At 42.3% G+C, this 17,717-nt stretch overlaps 1 protein-coding gene across 1 annotated transcript in view; it reads right to left on the bottom strand.

Annotated features, from left to right (window-relative positions):
• The window catches only part of nedd9 (neural precursor cell expressed, developmentally down-regulated 9), a 35,370-nt gene extending 19,351 nt beyond the window's left edge, over window positions 1–16,019 (bottom strand). Inside the window, exons 1-2 of the mRNA XM_065471820.1 lie at window positions 15,825–16,019; window positions 327–734 (exon numbers count right to left, since the gene is read on the bottom strand). Of these exons, the coding sequence (XP_065327892.1) occupies window positions 327–734; window positions 15,825–15,836 (420 nt within the window). The 5' untranslated portion in view covers window positions 15,837–16,019. The remainder of the gene's footprint in view (window positions 1–326; window positions 735–15,824) is intronic.
• Window positions 16,020–17,717: the final 1,698 nt, after the last annotated feature.

Here is a 17,717-nt window from a genome sequence, read left to right as displayed (position 1 = left end):
CTTCTTCTGATGCTCTATCTGATAAATATTAATGTGCGACCCTTTGCTACTGATGAAAGCGTGTAAAAGTGCATTTAAATGCAAAACACAATGAAAAACCATTAGGAAAAAAAAGTACGACTCAGTAATAACAGTTTTTCTCTCCAATCATCTTACCAGGTAGTTTCACTGATGAGCCCCTCACCTTTGCTTTAAAGGAGGACTAATCAGTGAAATCAGATGGTCACTATTGATTGCTGTGCTCCATAGTGATGTATCTTTCTTGGGCTGAGTCAATAAAGGAAACTCAAACTAGCTGACAGATTGACTGATGAGCTCTGTCTCACCTTGCTTGGTGTGTTATCAGTTGCTAGAGTACTCCTCGGTGGGACCTGGTAGATGTCCTGTCCCGGTGGGACCTGGTAGATGCTCTGCTGACTCTGCTGCTGTGGGCTCTGGAGGGACGGAGGCACCTGGTAGAGGCCCTGAGACCCCGAGTTGGCCTTCTGCTGATAGCTCTGAGATGGAGAAGGGGCGGCAGCGGCGCCCGACGACTGAGCCTCGAACATGGGTCCGATCAGCAGCTTCAAGCGGTTCCCGGGGGCGATGCCCTGGCGGCCGTGCAGGGAGCAGAGCCACCAGCCCTCCAGGCCACCCGTGTTCTGCTCAATGACGGTCAGGATGTCCCCTTTCCGGAAGGCCAGCTCCTCGGGGGACTCCGGCACGTTGTCGTACAACGCTTTGGCCATCAGGTTCTGCGGGAGCAAAGGTCAGACTGTGTTTAGATACGCGTCAGCTTAATTATAACAAAACAAGCACGTGGTTACAACAGCTGTTAGCTCCTGCTGCGTGCTGTTTGTCAGGTTTGAGTGGAAAAACAACAGTGGCGGTTTTACAGGCGGGTTATCTGCAGGACACAATGCTAAACCAAAGGAAAAAAAAAAAACATTCACCTACACACACATACGCACCCATAAACCCACACGTTCATATAGAAGTTTTGTGGATTTTATTAATAAAAAGCTCCAGAAGAAGCTGAATTAACGAGCTCCAGCAACAATCATGAGAACAGTATTAATCACTCCTTATCTGAAGCATCAAAACTAACCTAATACTACACATGACTGCCGTCTGCCACGCCAGGTTTTAAATACTTCAGTGAATGACATGCTGGTGAACTCGCTGCGCAGCCATTGGTCCGCAGCTCCACACCAGATGTCTTTCAAACCAAATCTGAACTTGATGGGATTTTCTCAGCTCAGCTCGTGCTTCAGGGCACAGCTATCTAAAGGTCTACAGAGGGTTGAGGGATAATGACTCAAAACAGCAGATTTTGGAGATAGAAAAAGCCCCGGAGCGTGCCGCTGTGTCTGAGAGGGGCATTTAAGACTAATTGCCTCAGTCTTTCTTCCTTTAGCCTTTATTCAACCACGGAAGGAGTTAACTGAGCATGAATACTCCTTTTCAAGTGCCTGATGCCCACAACTTTAAATCCTGGGAACTACCGGGCGCAACAGCGATCAATGCAAAGTCCATGAATACAATTAGTGGATAAACGGCTTGCTCAAGTGCGCCTTTAACATATAATAAAGTGGGAAAGGAGAGTAGTTATTGCTCTGGTTTTTGCTTTTGTTTTTAGCTTTTCAGAAATTCAACAACGATCACACTAGATTAGAGAATCTTGAATTCTCTTGACATCCTGGGCTGCATGATGGTGCAGTGAGGTTAGCACTATAGGTTGAACGTGTTGGCGTCAAATCTCCTGGTTGAACTTCCTGTGAGGAGCTTTAGCTTTCTTCAAAAGTCCAAAGATATGCATGTTAGCCTAAATGGGGATTCTAATGTGGATGTAATTAAGTATGTAAGGCGGATAAAGTACAAAGAATAAAGCCCTACAGTAATGAATGGGTAAATTTAGCTTATGCACCACGTTTGAATGGTCAAAAAGATTAAAGGAGTACTTCATAAATGCCAATCCAACCTCCATTTTAAACTCAAAGACTGTAGCAGTGCCTCTGTTTTCTACAATATATCTCCCACCAATGAAAAGTACAAAAACTCAACAACTAGGGACAAACAAAGCCAATCCACAAGTTTCTATAACAGCTTAAAATAACTCAAAATCATCAGTTCATGAACAAAAAAAAAGGTCAACCTTCACCAGTCAGATGAGCCTCATAGCACAGTAAGAAGAAGCAACACGCCTCCTATTTGTTCAGTTATGACTCTTCTTAAGCAATAAAATGAAAAAAAAATATGTAATGAATAACCAACAGAGGCACAGTAGTGATAAAGTAGCTCTGACTGCCTCCGAGTCAGCACCAGCTATAATCTTTCTGAGCTGGATTACATTTACATGAGATGAAACGAGCTGATTGGAGGATAAAAATGATATTTTTATTTGGATTACATGCCCATTTAGATTAAAAACTGTGACTCCAAGCAGCCAAACAGAGCTTCACACAGGACAGCCACTCAGTTTTTGTTTATCTCTCCACTCCACCTTTTTTCTGATCTGTTCTTCTGTATCTCACCTTTCATCGGTTCACCGTGGGAATAAGGAAGCCTACTTTGTGGCTGTTTCTACTTTGGGGCTTTCTTGAACCTTCTTCGGCCTTCCTCTTTCCTATCAGCCCGATTCAAGCAGTTCCCATGTGAAACTCGCTGTTAGTAACATCGTTATCTCTCTCGCTCTCTGTGGGGCGGGCCTCCCTGGCTATTGTCTCAGTGTGCTGTCGGAGCCATTAGCCAGCAACACCCATAGCACAGTTACACCCTCACTATCACCCACTGCCACCTAACTAGCTGCGAAGAGCCTGAACATGAGCCCAAGAGGTCAATGCCATCCAATGGGAGCAGACCTGGATGTCTAAGAGTCGTCCAGGAGGAAACAAAAATGCTGATAACTAGTCCCACTTCAATTAAAGTCTGAATATATGAGGAAATACAGCCGTCCAGATCAGCACAGATTTTGAACTGAAGCCCACTCCATCCTCTGTGTGTAAAAAAAAGAAAGGAAAACTATCTAGCTTCATTCCTCCTCCTTTTCAGCCAACCCTTTTCTGATTGGCTACCCCTAACAAACACAAGAAAAGAACAACAGGTGGGTGGGGCTTCTGTAAGCACAAACAGAGCAGTCTGAAACTAATCGCTTGCACGTGCAACGACCTCTTTATTTAAAACGAATGGCGCCTGTTGTTTTTATGAACATTTGCTGTAACAGTGAATGATGATGAATATGATAGAACATAGGTAAAGCGTTTCCCCCACTGCCTTTGGCCTCTAAAGCAGCCACACACACACACAAAAAGAGTAAACAAGTGTCCCATAAGGACGACCTTTGGACACAAAGACAAGTCGAAAGCACAATAGAGTGCTGAATATTTACAGTTTTATTACTACTGAAAGTCCAGAGTCCATAAAGTTAAGGTTTAAAATAGGATTATACAGGTTGCTCAAACACACTGATTTGAGTTTATCATTTTATTGTTGAGAGCTGTGAATATCTGATAAGCAGCCTCTGGAATCGTGATCTTTCCTTGTCCTTTGCAGATCTGTTTACATGTTGCATGCCTAACATGCAAGACCAGAGTAAAATAAAAAAGTGACCCCAGCAGGAAAACTAATCTAGGTCGTTTGTGGCTACTGTGGGTGTCACCTGCTCTATCAGCAATAGAGGGCTGTGGTTACCATTTAATGACAGATCTGATAGACTTTACATGAATACAGTCATACTGTGGTTCGATTTTTGTTTTTCTGTAAATTAGGTCACAGTGTAGGTGATTTGGAAGCCATAGCAGACAAACTACACGGCTTTATTTAACTTAGATCTTAAATAAGTCGTCTTCTTTCAGCTTAAGGCCAAAGCTGTAGGTATGAGCTGCTTTTGCATGAGGCCAGGTCTGCTGCTGTGGTTGACTGCTTTGTGTTTGATGCTCAGAGGAGAAATTAAATCACCCGACAGACAGAATGGCACACATCATGCTCCTTTGTCTCTGCTAATTAGTGATCACTGTGACCAGCTGCCGAAATGAAAGCACCCGTTTTGCAGACCGCATGCGCGCACGATCACAAACTGAGCCCTGCCTTCACGTGAAAAAGGTACTGAAAACCACCAGTATGAGCACACCCAGCAATTTCAGTCTGCAGAGAGGCAAGCCGGTCGAGGAAAATGTGCAACAGGAACTGTCACCCTGCATCTGTCGTCTAAACCACACTCAGCTGCCTTTTGTAGTTCGTACATATGCTTTAATAAGGCTTTGGTGCAGATTTTATACTAATCTTAGGACATAAATGAACCCTAACGGGAAATCTTTAGCAGATCGAAAACATATTTCACCACAAGTCTCTATGACTTTAATTTCATGATGCAAGCAGTGACCATCAGAGCTAAAAAAAACAAACCCAACAAAGACGTGTGGTTGACTGCAGTTCCACTAGTGGCCACTTGAGCCTGGCTCCAAAGGTCAGTCCCACAGACTCTCTTATTAAAAGACAGTCCAACTTTACAGCAGAAATAAAAACGTTTACAGCCTGATGCAAGAAACTGTTTTGGTCTCTGTCGCTGATTCGCTTCTCTGTAATAGCTGTACAACAATATCCAAGCCCAAGCCCTACTCTACTATTGAAAAGTCATTTTAGTTTGCCATTATGTGGTTGCCTGGCAACATGATGGTATCATCATATATGAAACATATCCTAATATTCATGTTTTGTAGATACAAATTAAATGTTACTGTCGTGAAATTAAAATGACATTATAGGTGCATAAACGTTACAAACTGGTCATTTTAGCCTACTGGTAAGTGGTCGCTAGGCAAGATGATGACACATATACCTGTGTGGCATCTTTGATTGTTCACCTGCTTTTGTGTATTATCGTTTGGTTTTACTGCCATCAAAGCTTAAAGTAATACAAACTTAGGGGTGTGGCTCTCTTGGATGACAGGTGGTTACAGTGTTTCTTAGGACTGCTTCTCATGTAAGTAACGTAGTGTTGGCTAATCAAATTCACCAACCAATCTGTCATAAAAAGAAAGAAACTCATGAATGAAACAGCCACAAATTCTAAATTGGAGGCTTCAAAATATATTTCATACATCAAGGGGTGATAGTGTCTATGGTACTCCGGCCTTTTACCAAAAATGATGTTCACTTATGTTTTTGGTCTAAGAAACGATGTATTTACACCCGTCACAGGTGTTAGTGAAGTTTAAAACATATTGATTTTTCCCCTTCTATTGCTGTTCTTTCCAGTTATGCAAAAGTTCATGAGGAAGTAAAGGTAATATTAACAAAACAAAGAGGGGTAATAGTAGAAGCTACCACAATCACCGTACCACTGCCAGCTCCCAGAGGCTGCACAGGATCACTACTAGACTGATAAGCATTGCAAACATTTGCACTTTAATAACTGTAGTGATCAGTGGAGGCAGTGAGTAAACTTCTGCATCTGGATTTTGTGGAAGTCTGACGTGACTGTGATACTGTAGAAAAAAAAGCATGAACACTTATATATTATATATATATATAAATATATTTATCATCCGTTGTGGTGAGCCTGGTACCACAGAGATCCAAACAGGAAGCAGCCTGATTGACACATTTTCACACTCTTCTCTTCACACACACACTGCAGTTTACTTCGCATTAGAGTGCCGCAGCTTGTCTGTAAAGATTCATGCAATATAAATCAATGAACGGTTAAAGAGCATCTGAGTGGAAAAACAGTGAGCCACAGCAGATTTCAAGCATGGTATTTGGGATGTGAAGGGTCATGCGAGACACCAAACATGACCTTTAATCACACTAAACAAACAGCTTGTCGGCTGTAATGACTGCCAGCTACACGCAGGCCCTTTTTGAAGTGATGCAGAAGGGGAAGAGTCGTGTTTTTGTCTTCACCCAGAGCAGGTGAACCCGGCTATTAAACCGGGCGTCATAAACAGCACTTAGCCGCAGCACGGAGACTCCATCGCTTGCCACTGATCCTCCTGTAAACACGTGTGTTTGCCATGTGTCAGAGAGGGGTGCTTCTGCTGCATCCACACACACGAGTATGAGCTTCCAGGAAGTTATCACTCAGCGAGGCGAAAGGCGCTCAGTTGCTTCCTATTGGAAGTAACACATGTCTGCTCATGACCTCGAATCGTCTTGAAGCAGTGACTTAGATGTATCACTATTGTATCTATTTGTTTATGTAATGTATCTATATTTGCGTAGTTTCACACCTTTTAATTGGAGCACAGCTTCAGGTGAGTCATTGAAACCTTGTTCAGGTACAGTCTATACTGATGACACTGAGAGCGGACCTAATGTGATAACCCCAACTCCACGTTTAGTTTTTCTTGGACCCTGCTTTGAATCATCACTTTAAGATAATCCTTATTATACTACAGCCCCTCAGATCATCATCTGCCTGAAACGAGCCGTTTTCGCTGTCTTTCTTCTCATTGGCTGCCTCTTACAAACAGAAGGTTTGAACAGTTGGTTTGTGGAGCTTTAGAGCTACATGTCTGAGATTACCAAGTTTATGTATAAGATGATATGAATGTAAGATTAATGTAAAAAAACAAACAAAAAAAAGCATCAGTGTCAGGTTTGACATCCACCACATCACAGCTTTTTAGTGAATCTTTAGCTAAAGCCAGACAGTAAGCAGAAAGTCACTGAGGGCTAATGTCCTGTTTAACAAGTTCAAGGAAGTAATCTGAGCCACACCAACATTTTATGGGTGATTTCTTCGACCCGTGCTCCACCTCTTTAATGAGTTTTATGGTGTAACTTGCAATCTTGCTGACAAACTGGAATAATCACAAGCAGAAGAAATAGTGTTTTAGTGAGCGCATTCTTGTCTGGACTCTGAGAAAACAGAGAGCTGCTACTGCATTACCACAGGAGAATAAAATGTGAAGGACAAACAAAAAAAAGGCCCTAAAAATTAAACTACCCTATAATGTATCTAAAGTTAAATAAAAGGGGGGACAGATCAAAAGACTAAACCTAAGTAGAAAGACCAACCGGTTTTGCTGTGCCTAAACAGCTTTGACCCAGACATCAGCAGCTGATACTTTAACTCTTGTAAGTCGGGGCAGGCTTCCATGTATCTGACTTGCTCCGGGATATTTCCAGTGCTCAACTAAATTGAGATCTGGGGAGTTGAGGAGCCAGATCAGTGCCATGGGATTCAGGTTTTAATGCATGGTGAGGTGCAATGCCTTTAAAAGGGAGACCACTGCCATTGGGGTGCGTCACTGCAATGCAATGCAAGGGTTGCATAGGTGCGTAGATGGTTGATGTCTTTTCTTCACATGGAAGGGGTTTTAATGTTGTGGCTGACAGGTTTGTTTTATTTCCACATGTTTGTTTTTTGTTTAAGGTTTGATTTACTGTCTTTTAAAACATGTGGCACTAAAACAGCTCTCCTTCCCATCTGGTATGTTTTTATTAGTCTGTCCTGGTTTGTCCAGTCGTCTGAATCCCCTCTGACTCAAACCTCTACATCACCAAGGCTTTTCTTTCCCCTCTTCCCATCAGTGTCTTGCCTGAACACAAGCAGTTTAAAAAGTCATCCCATTTGCGAGCCTGTTCTGACCTTTCCCGAAATTTAAAAAAAAAAAAACCTTACGTAACTTCACCACTTGCTGAAAAGGGCCCCACCTTTGCTTTCAGTAAGAGCTCTCTGGGTGGTTTTGGCTCTGCCTCTCCGGGGTACACATCAATCTAATAATAATGAAGGTGGCTTTGGCTAAACAAGCTCACAAATACTTGAATTCCCTTACTGCCACAGCCACACCACATAGAAGAAACCCACGTCCCCACAGCAATGAGAGCGCCTCGGCTTTCAAAGCGACGAGGACACTTTCAGCCCAAACAAACAACCTGCTCCAAAAAAAGTGGTACGCTCTGACTGTGAGAACACTGGTGCCACAATTGGGGCCGTACCACTGTAACACGTGTCCCGGGGTGGTTCGTACACGCTCATTTGGCCTCATTTCGCATGGTTAAATATAGAAAATAATTATAGTAATGACGGTAATGAGGACCTGATGACTTTTACAAGCCGTTCCTCAGAGCGCGGCCTGCTGCGGGTGAGAGCCAGTTCAAATAAATGGGCCGTGTGAAGGGTTCTGGGTAGGAAGGGCTCATGGGAAGCGGTTCAGAGCTCAGAGTACATGGTAATTTCTTCATTTGGACAGTTTTCAGGAAGGTTGACCCTCTGATTACAGCCTCCTTACAAGCCCTGCCAGTGGCCGTGTATTAACATAATTACACAGCAGGCTCGGCGAAATCTCACCTCGGCTATTTCTGAGAAAATCCTGTCGAAAAAGGCCCGTGTCATTTAAAGCCAGCACACAGGGGAACGTGACCCAGCACATTCCCTGCAGCTTCACAATGATTGATATCTTATGCAAGCAAGTGTAAATCAATACACGGTTACGACACAGTTACAGTGCAACTGGGCGCTGTAGCTGCATGTAATCAATCGATAGCTTATTTTAGTTTTGTGGTTAGAACAAACTGTTTCAGTGGGGCTTTGTGACTGATTGTAAACATTCATTTTTCTTGTGTAAAGACTTGAATTCTGCCAGAAGATGTGGAAAGAAGGGTAAATTCAACCTGCCAAGAGCTGAATAAAAAGGACTATTGTATCCACAGTGTAAATATGACACCCCCACCACCAACACCTTCTCCTTCATTTATGATTCACGAGCTGCGAGGAAATCTCCACACCCTGAAACATAAACAGCAACAGCATGGCAGCTGCAGCTTTGATGGGATGTGATGCGCCATGTTGCCGTCTGACCACGCCGCAAGCTCCAACAAACCTCAGATCCTCAAAAAATATCTCAGTTGAACTGTCTAGTCAGAGAATGATGAAAAGTATGTCACAATCATGGCCTTCCCCTAGAAAATGTCAGTTTCACTCTTATTTAGGAGATGACGATCAAACTGCACTTCATAATCAACACTAAAGCTTTTATATTTTCACTGCATTCAGCTACTTTCTCCTCTCTGGATGCATTTGCTAAGAATTGTGCTCGATATAAATCATTAAAGTGCTTCTGAACTGTGGAAAAGTAAGAATCTTAGGATCTTGAAAAGAAAGAAGATAACTGGACGCCTTCCTGTCTGTGAAAATGTTTCACCTCTCTTTTAAGGAGCTTCTTAAGTTAAGGTGAAGAGTCTCATATATTTAAACCCTAGTGGGGGTAAACTTAAAGAAGTCCAGATACTTGTTTTTTTTAAACTCTTAAGACTGCCATGACCTGGATTACTGAGATGCTTTCCAGACACATTGGAAAAGTACGATTTACAAGTTTGCCCAAAGCCTTTTGCAAAGCTAGTTTGATCCTTTATTTAAGTCAAAATCATCTTTCTTTCATTTCTTTCTAGTATTAACTACTAGACACATATTAATGGACGACTGCTTCTTGTACAAATATCTCTGAAAACTGTCCAAATGTCACAAAAACTGACAACCACATGAAGCTAAAGAGCTAAATAAAGCTGGTAGAGAACCAGTACACTTAGGAGTTGTCGATTTTGGGTTTCACTTCACCAGGTTTACAGAAATTTGACTCATCATTATAGTACTGAGAATGTAATTAGTTACTGTTATTAGTTGTTATTTGCTGCCCAAAGCAGATAAAAAGGTCACTGAATGCAGGTTTGGGATTTGAGGGGGTGTGGCTTTCACCCAGCTTCTGCTTCTTATGTTAAGGTTATTAAAACAGTAATGCTTTGTTACAGTGTTGTAGTCTCTTCATTCCTGCGGCAGTACGTCTGCCACTGTTTACTTTGAGTGCACTCACAGTAATTTATAGCAGTAAAAACTGTGATGAAATACAATGTGGGCAGGACTCAACTGCAACACTCTCAACCACTTTAGGTGAGGTCACAGGAAATGATCTGATTTGTGTAACGTCTTGGGTAAAATGACTGTTATCCTGCGGCTCCTCCTTATTCTGTCCATTCATCACAGTCGTCTTTTTTTTTTTTGTTTGTTTTTTACTGTCACACAAACTATAAGGTAACCTGACATCTCCTGCGTTTCTGACCCACTCCTTAGCCTGCAGTGCTTCCTGGCTCCTGCACAACCCAGATAGATCCAGGCTACCACCGAGCTTGTGCTATCTTGTCACATCTTGGACTCCCTCGCTGTGGTCCTGGAGCCTTACCTATAATTAGGCCCGAAACTGGAGATATTCTCTCAAAAGTGTAACGGCTTGTGCAGCTTTCGCATTCTGCCAGGACAATCCAGGGCTATGAGAGGAAACTGATCCGTGAGTCTGGCTCCGCGCCTGAGCAAAGCGGTGAATAACTGCGAGCTTGACACCGACTTTTGACCTCAAAATATAATTTACTGCACCTAAACGGGTCGAGGAGCACCGGCAACACAAATGTACAACAGTCCTGTGAATACGAATGGTATTCACGGGGCCTCCAGCCAACAGACGCTCAGTTTTGGCAAAGGAGACTCGTGGATTACTTCCAAGCTTGGTGCTGATGCCAAGCGAGGGTACATGAGTGCATCATAGTAACCCCCAGAGACAAGAGCACTAATCTCTCCAGGGGGCATTAGCCGACATGTGAAATATGTTTCGGGGTATCTCTGCAGGGCCACATTGATTGGTTTTACATATAGGAATAGTCAATGAGATGGAGATTCACTCCAATGTCCCTTCGATTTCACGCCACACAAAGATCTCACAGCCCAAACAACAGAGGCTGCCATCTTTCCCCTTTGAAACATGAAGGGCATCAGAGATAAAAGGAGAAAGATTCCCCCTTTTAACACTTTACTGCATTTGATTAAGTGCTTGTTAAACTAAGGGATACTCTCATTATGATTAGATGATAGTATATATATATTTTATTTTATTTGAATGGATAATTTGGTGTATGAAATGTCAAACAGATTCAATAACCAACAGCTATGGGTTGTTTTGGCCAACAAATGGAAAAAAAATCCAAAAAGACAATATCAGGAATATTTTCATTAATAAATATCAACTTTTCTGACTGATAAAATGTTTAATGACATATGAATATGTCACGTTATCTTGCTTATCAGTCGTAAACTTAAGATCATTTCCCAAAATGAGCCATCTTTTTATTTTAGGCCAACTTTCAGAGATGAATCTTGTGTAGAAAAACATTCAGATTCTGTTTTCTTTGAATAAAGTCGTTCTGTGGACGTTGCTCATGGGAAAGCGTTGAAAATGATTTTAAAAAAGCATTTTAAAAAGTGGGTGTGTGGAAATGAATGAGTAACTGTTTAAATGGAAGAAGGAAGTGGTTTAAGAGGACTTACTAGGTTGATTTCAACAACATGATTCATGCATAAAAAATAATAATGATCTTAGACTCCACCATGGGGTAGCCCCTCAGTTCACCCACTGTCTAGAACAGACTTTGGGTGAACTAAGTTCTAACTAAGTTCTGATTGGCTGCCCCTCGAGTGGGGCTTCTGCACTCACAATCAGTAAAATTTACCTTAGATGGCTGTACTGGACATGCCATCCTCCATCATACAGAGCGGGGGGAAAAACAGCGAATAAAAGCCTCAAATGGGTTGTTTAGAGTACTCTGAATTCATGTAATTTATATACACCTTGACCTCTTTATTTAAAACCTTTAGCAATGTTTAGTATTCTTTTTTTTACCTGTATACAGCAGCTTCTTAAAACTGCTTTCCCCCCAAACGACTGTCTACACACTGCTCAGCTTCGTCGCATGACAAAGAAGACTAATGCAATCTCACATGCTTTAAAACTACGATGCTGTCGGCCTGCTAGAGGACCTTTGCTTCTACCCTACACATATCCAGAGTGCACACAGGTCAGCTCAGTCCTATTAAGCAGACTCTCCGTGCAGTCGAACCGAGTTGACGGGAGCCCACTAGATCCTGAAGGATGACCCTGTGAAATAGTTGGCATTCCTTGAGGGAAGGAAGGAGGAGCTCGACCGTGGAAATGGTTCTTTGCATTGTTGGTGAGTCTGTTTCTAAAACGAGTCCACATTGTAGTCTGTCTCCCCGCTGGCTGTTTTCAAATGTTAATGGCTGGCTCACGGTGCGAGGGCGCAGAGAGGGGAGGTGGGGGGGGGGGTGTCGCTATTCATTGACGTTGGGGGAGTAGCTCTTTGCACTATCTGAAAATCTTACACAGGAGCAAAGCTGGGCAAAGGGACAGGAAATCGCTGACACACATGGGCTACAAAAGCTACATGTCACTGTTCAGACATCTGAGCGGGCACAGAATAATAAATGCTTTGAAGTTAGGAAGTTAAGATGGGAAAAATAATGCTTAAGTGCATATAACGTGCAGAGTTTTCTTGAAAAGGGCACTGGGTTCCTCTGAAGGAATTTCTTTCAGAAGAATACAAATGTCTCTTTCTGGAAGGGCTACACAATGCCACCCCCTGCGTAAGCAAACAAGCTGGGAAAAGAAAAGAACCCCTGCTGTAAGGCTCATTATCAATGTAAAGGGCCACCTTGAAACAATCATGTGCATCCTCTGAACAACCTTCCCATGCACGATCGCCTGGAATGCACTCATTCTCACGGGGCGCTCCTCGACCTCCCCGACTCCCATCAACCCCACCCCACCGGCTCGACCCCCACTATACAGCCAACTCTGTTTGCCCTCTCGTTCCCCCCGCAACTTCCTCTCCTTTTCATTTTCTGCAGGCCCTTTCAGCACCACAGATCCTCCTCCTCACTCTTAGAACAATGTCTGCTATGCTCTCTCCTCCAGTTCCCTTCAGTGCTGGCTGACTGCCTAGAACCTGAACCCATTAAAAAAAATACAAACACTTTGAAAAGCACATTTTGGGCCAGAGTTTGGCTTCATCTAATCACTCTTCACTCTGGTTGTGGAGCTATTTCTACAACGGTTACATCAGCTACAAAGGAATGAGCCCTGGGTGTTTAAAACTGTGTCACGACCCTTTAAAAGGACAGTTCTGGGCAAGTATAATCTCAATGTCCAAGTCCAACTTCCAGCAGGGACATCTTTCATTTAAGGCATCATATAGAGAGCTTTAACTCAAAAGCATTAAAGAAGTTGATCGTTTTTACCTGTTATCAAAAAAGCAGCAGGTTAATTATGGAGCTTCAGTGTTACTGTTGGCGTTTCTTAGCACTGGACAGAGCCTGGCTGGCAGTTTCCTCCTGTTTCCAGTTGTTATACTATGGTATGTGAAGTATCTCCAAGCCAATAAGCAAATTGAATCTCTCATAATCCTCTCTATCTCCATATTTTGTTCTTGAACTCTACAGAACAGCTTTGCTCAGTCTGAAACAAGCTGTTTTAGCTCCCCCCCCTTGAGACCAACTTTGTTCTGACTGGCTGCCCCTCACAAACAGAGGGCTCAAACTGTACGTGGGTGGGGCTTTATGTACTAAGAACCATAGCTGTGTGACTGTGATGGCCGTAAGAGGAATATCTCCGCTCTATGACATCACTCAGACCCAAAGGCAGAAAAAAACTGTGTGAAACTGAGCGTTTAGAGCCTGAGCTTTTGGCTCACAGGGATTACTCACTAAACACAGACCTCATTAAGTGAAACTAAAAATATAACCATCCGCCTCTGTAACAGTGACAAGACAGAAAATAAGGAAAAAGCAAAATAGGTCCCCTTCATACTAATTTATGTCTCATCTTTCTTTGTCCTCCATTTCCCTGGAAGAGCGCAGCCTCTGTGGGGATCATCATGGGGATTACACACATTTGGTGACCTATGGAAAAAGGCACTCCGTTTCACACCTGAACACCTGTTGGAAACCATCTCTAGAAGCGTCTGATCAGACCGCCTCACGTCACGTGAACAACATGAGGGGGAGAGGTCGGCCTCGCTTGTTAAGCATGTGTTGAAACACTACCACTCTGCGAGGACAGGGACGCTCTTAATATAGCTGTAAATATCGGGTGGCTGTCGGGAAGTGATGCAGTAAACTCTGAAACCATTTAAAGTTTAAACGAGGAGCTGCGACCGGCTGAAACTAGATAATCGCAGTAGTGACGTGAAATGTGTCACCTAACCGGAGCCTGGGGCTGATTTCCCACCCTCCTTTCCTCTGCCACAGCCTTGCATAACGTGGATATGTTTATTGTAAACAAAGAGCGCTGTCTACATGATCTCTGCGCTCTGGCTATCTTCTGAATGTGACAAACAAAGGAGTCAGACGTCAGAGAGCTGAGTGTGTATACTGCACAGATATCCTCCCTACAGGCTGATAGCGGCCTGAAACGGTGGTGTTTATCATATTTATGAGCATGCACTGATCAGTCTCATTGTTCAGGGTGAATACAGTGACCGTGGAGACGTGCTCGAAGTTATTTCCCCACTTTCAAATCCTCCTCTGGCCTCACACCCAAACTATCACCCTTGGCTCTGTGAACTGTGTACTTGACAGGACAATGAGTCAGTGAGCATGACGCACATATGCACCGAGCACGCCCTCCAGTCACAAATCTGCTGAAGAGTGACCAGAAGACTGAAGAAAAAAAGCCAAACCTCATAGCAGAGAGAATCCCAGCCAACGCTGAGGCAAACAGCTACTTCACACATCAGAAAACAGCCAGTGAAAAACTGAATCAAGTGCCCTCAAAACCCCCAAAATCCTCACAAAAGACTATAGCCCCTTTAACGGGGCGAGGAAGACCTCAGACCCAAGAACATGAAGCAAAGGAAAAGTGCTAAAATGCAATCACATCCAGAGTAAATTCAAAGCTTCCTCCTGATGAAGTGACATCCAGCTGTTCCATCCATCACTGTCGAAGCCTCCAATTGTCTACAACCCTTATGTAAAGACCTGTGGTTATAGCCGATGATACAGAGGTGACTTTCCCTTTTAATACCAGTAACTGCATTTGACAGCATTAACAACAGTCTCTTCTGTCTGTTTGAGAGCTGCTCTGATTTTACAACATCCTAAACCACATTACAGCGAGGTTTATTCACAAAAGAAAACCCACTACCATAAAACATCCACAGCATCAAAAACAGGATAAGAATCACAGACTTATAGCACTAAACTAAATATCTCTGCGGGGGGGGGGCGTTCAGCTGTTGTGGAAATGACCTGCGGTTAGCTGAGCATTTTGATCTCCAAGGAGCCAAGCCAAACAACAATGTAATGTCACTCCACATCCACTACCATGAATCTTCTCTAAAGATATATATATATATTTTTTTTTACAACCAGTTTTACAACCGCTTTCATAACCAAATACTCCTTTTTTAAAACATTTTTTAAACAATATTTCTAAGTATTTGCTAATTACACCTCCTGTAATGTGTATTTTTCACACATTTCTTTGTCATAACCTGATATCTTCAGGTTTAAGACTTCAAAAAAAATACAGTTTTCTGACAATGTCTAATCTAATGTAGTGGTGGGTGCAAGGAGGGGGTCCCAAAGTTGGTTTCATTTTAATTCTCTTTACGCCCCTGTGATGGAAAACGTAACCTGCAGATTTAAAGCGACGCATACTGACTTGTGCAGCACATTTACACACACACACACACACACACACACACACACACATCAAGCAGAAACAAAAAAGCACGTTTCAGCAACCCATTAGTGCAGATTCCCCTTCTTTTTTTAACCAGTTCATAAGAAAAAAGCAACCCGGATGTATTCACTGAAATAAGTTGTGATTACCGCCACGAATACAGAAGCGTTAACATTTCACATTCACGTCGACTCAAAAAGAAGTCTCCGACAGCATCAAGATTTGTTGTCATTATCCAGGTTAAACAACACAACAAATAGCCAGCCTTAATAACACAAAAAACTGAGATGTAGCATCAGCCCGCGGCGCTTCACTTACTTTGTATTTCATCTTGCCGCTTTTCTTTCTGACTCCAGTTAAAGTGAGAAATATCCGCTTTACCGCGACAAACAGCGGCACGTCGGAATAACCGGAGGCACTATTAAGAGTTTTTCTTCTTCTTCCTGTGCGGTTAACCAGCCATCCAGAGATTCATATGCAGAGAAATACGCAATGATCTAGCTGACTCCAGTCCGCCGCTTTCTACTCCTCTACTCCGGAGAACCGCTCACCACACCGACTCCTGCAGCTCATTAACATTAGGCGCTCCTGATTGGCCCAACGAAAACCCTCTAACCACGCCCGCTTACGGTCCGCTAGAAATGTGCGACGTCATCGTCGTATCAAAATAAAATAAAGGAAAAAAATAGAGTAGAATGAAAATATTTTAAAAATTAAATTGCCAAAAAATAAATTAAAAAATTGAGTTAAAACAAGAATTCAAAAAATCTAAAATTATTATATAAAAATAATAATAAACAAAAAAAAATTATTCTGTCAACTTTCTGTTGGTTTTTCAGGGTATAAAAATGTTCATTCTAACATAACTTAATGCCAAGCGTAAAACAATATATAATTAAAAAGGCTTTTTTTTTCTCCATTTATTCTGCACATTTACAACTGATATAAAGTGATCTTTATTTTTTTAATAAAAGTTAATAAAAGACATCACAAAAATGCAATCGTTATAAGTTACAACAGTGAACAGACAATTGTCCAGACGAACGAGAAATATCTATGATATCATATATAATGTATAACATCTATATTTAAGTTTCTCGTATCGCTTAAAGACGGTACAGCTAAAATCACTGTGACCAGCTTTTCTGAATCAATTAATGAACACATAAATTTACATATGAAACATTACTAGTCACAAATATTTGTCTTGCACTGGTCCCATCATGGAAGCCTAAGTAATGATATGCTATCTGAGGCTTTGTCATGGTATACTGTAAGTGCACCACAAATGTGCTGCATAAAGTACAGTACAACCACCTCTAAGAGTTATTTTAACATCATCTGTGCACCTGTAGAAATTAAAGACTAGCATATTTGTTTGTGCATACAGTTTACAACATTGGCCATCATTCCTGATGACATGAGTTAAATAACTAACTTAAAGTCACCACATTTAAAACTTTACCTCCCAAACAGAATCAGGAAATAGTATGCTACCAGTCCTCTTTACTTGAGGCGCTCATTATTACACTCTTTTTAGTGTTAAATTCAACATCGTACTGCAAACCACAGCTTGAGCAGGAGACAAAAGAACTAAATCAAATTAATTAAGCCCCCCACCCCACCCCTATCCCCATCACACATCCAATATTCTGCTTGTTGACGACAAATAGGGTGTCGATGTACTCCAGTCTCATCAAAGTTGCATAGCTTGATGTGAATACCAATAATGCAGGATCCTTATCAGATATGAGGGAGCCACACACTCTGGTCGCTTGATACACAATTTACAAAAGCGCATCCAAATGTATCCAAATATAAATAAGAAAGAAAAGAGTTTTTGTATAATAAACCACTATATCCGCTTAGCTAACCCTTAAAGTGTGAAGAACGGAAGAAGAAAAGGGTGGCTTGTGTTATCCCACAAGAGGAAGGTTCTGGTTTTGAATCTGCAGGTTGTTTGGGGCCCTGCTGTGGGTGCTTTGGTTACTAGTGATTCTAAATGGGGTGTAGGTGTGAATGGCTGTCTACGTCTCTGTGTCAAACCTATAACTCACTCTTAATTTGTCATGGGAAAGCTAGAGCCTATTGCTCTGTGACAGCTGGGATAAACTAGCTATTCCACAACGCTGAACTGGACAAGCAGTTATCAGCACAGTGGATCATCTGCCTGAGCTGTAACCGTGTACTGTGTACTCATTTCTAATCCTG

This window comes from Pelmatolapia mariae, linkage group LG22 (assembly GCF_036321145.2).
Source record: "Pelmatolapia mariae isolate MD_Pm_ZW linkage group LG22, Pm_UMD_F_2, whole genome shotgun sequence".
Taxonomy (NCBI): Eukaryota; Metazoa; Chordata; class Actinopteri; order Cichliformes; family Cichlidae; genus Pelmatolapia; species Pelmatolapia mariae.
Note: the sequence above shows the minus strand (reverse complement) of the source record. Positions and strands in the feature narration are given on the sequence as shown.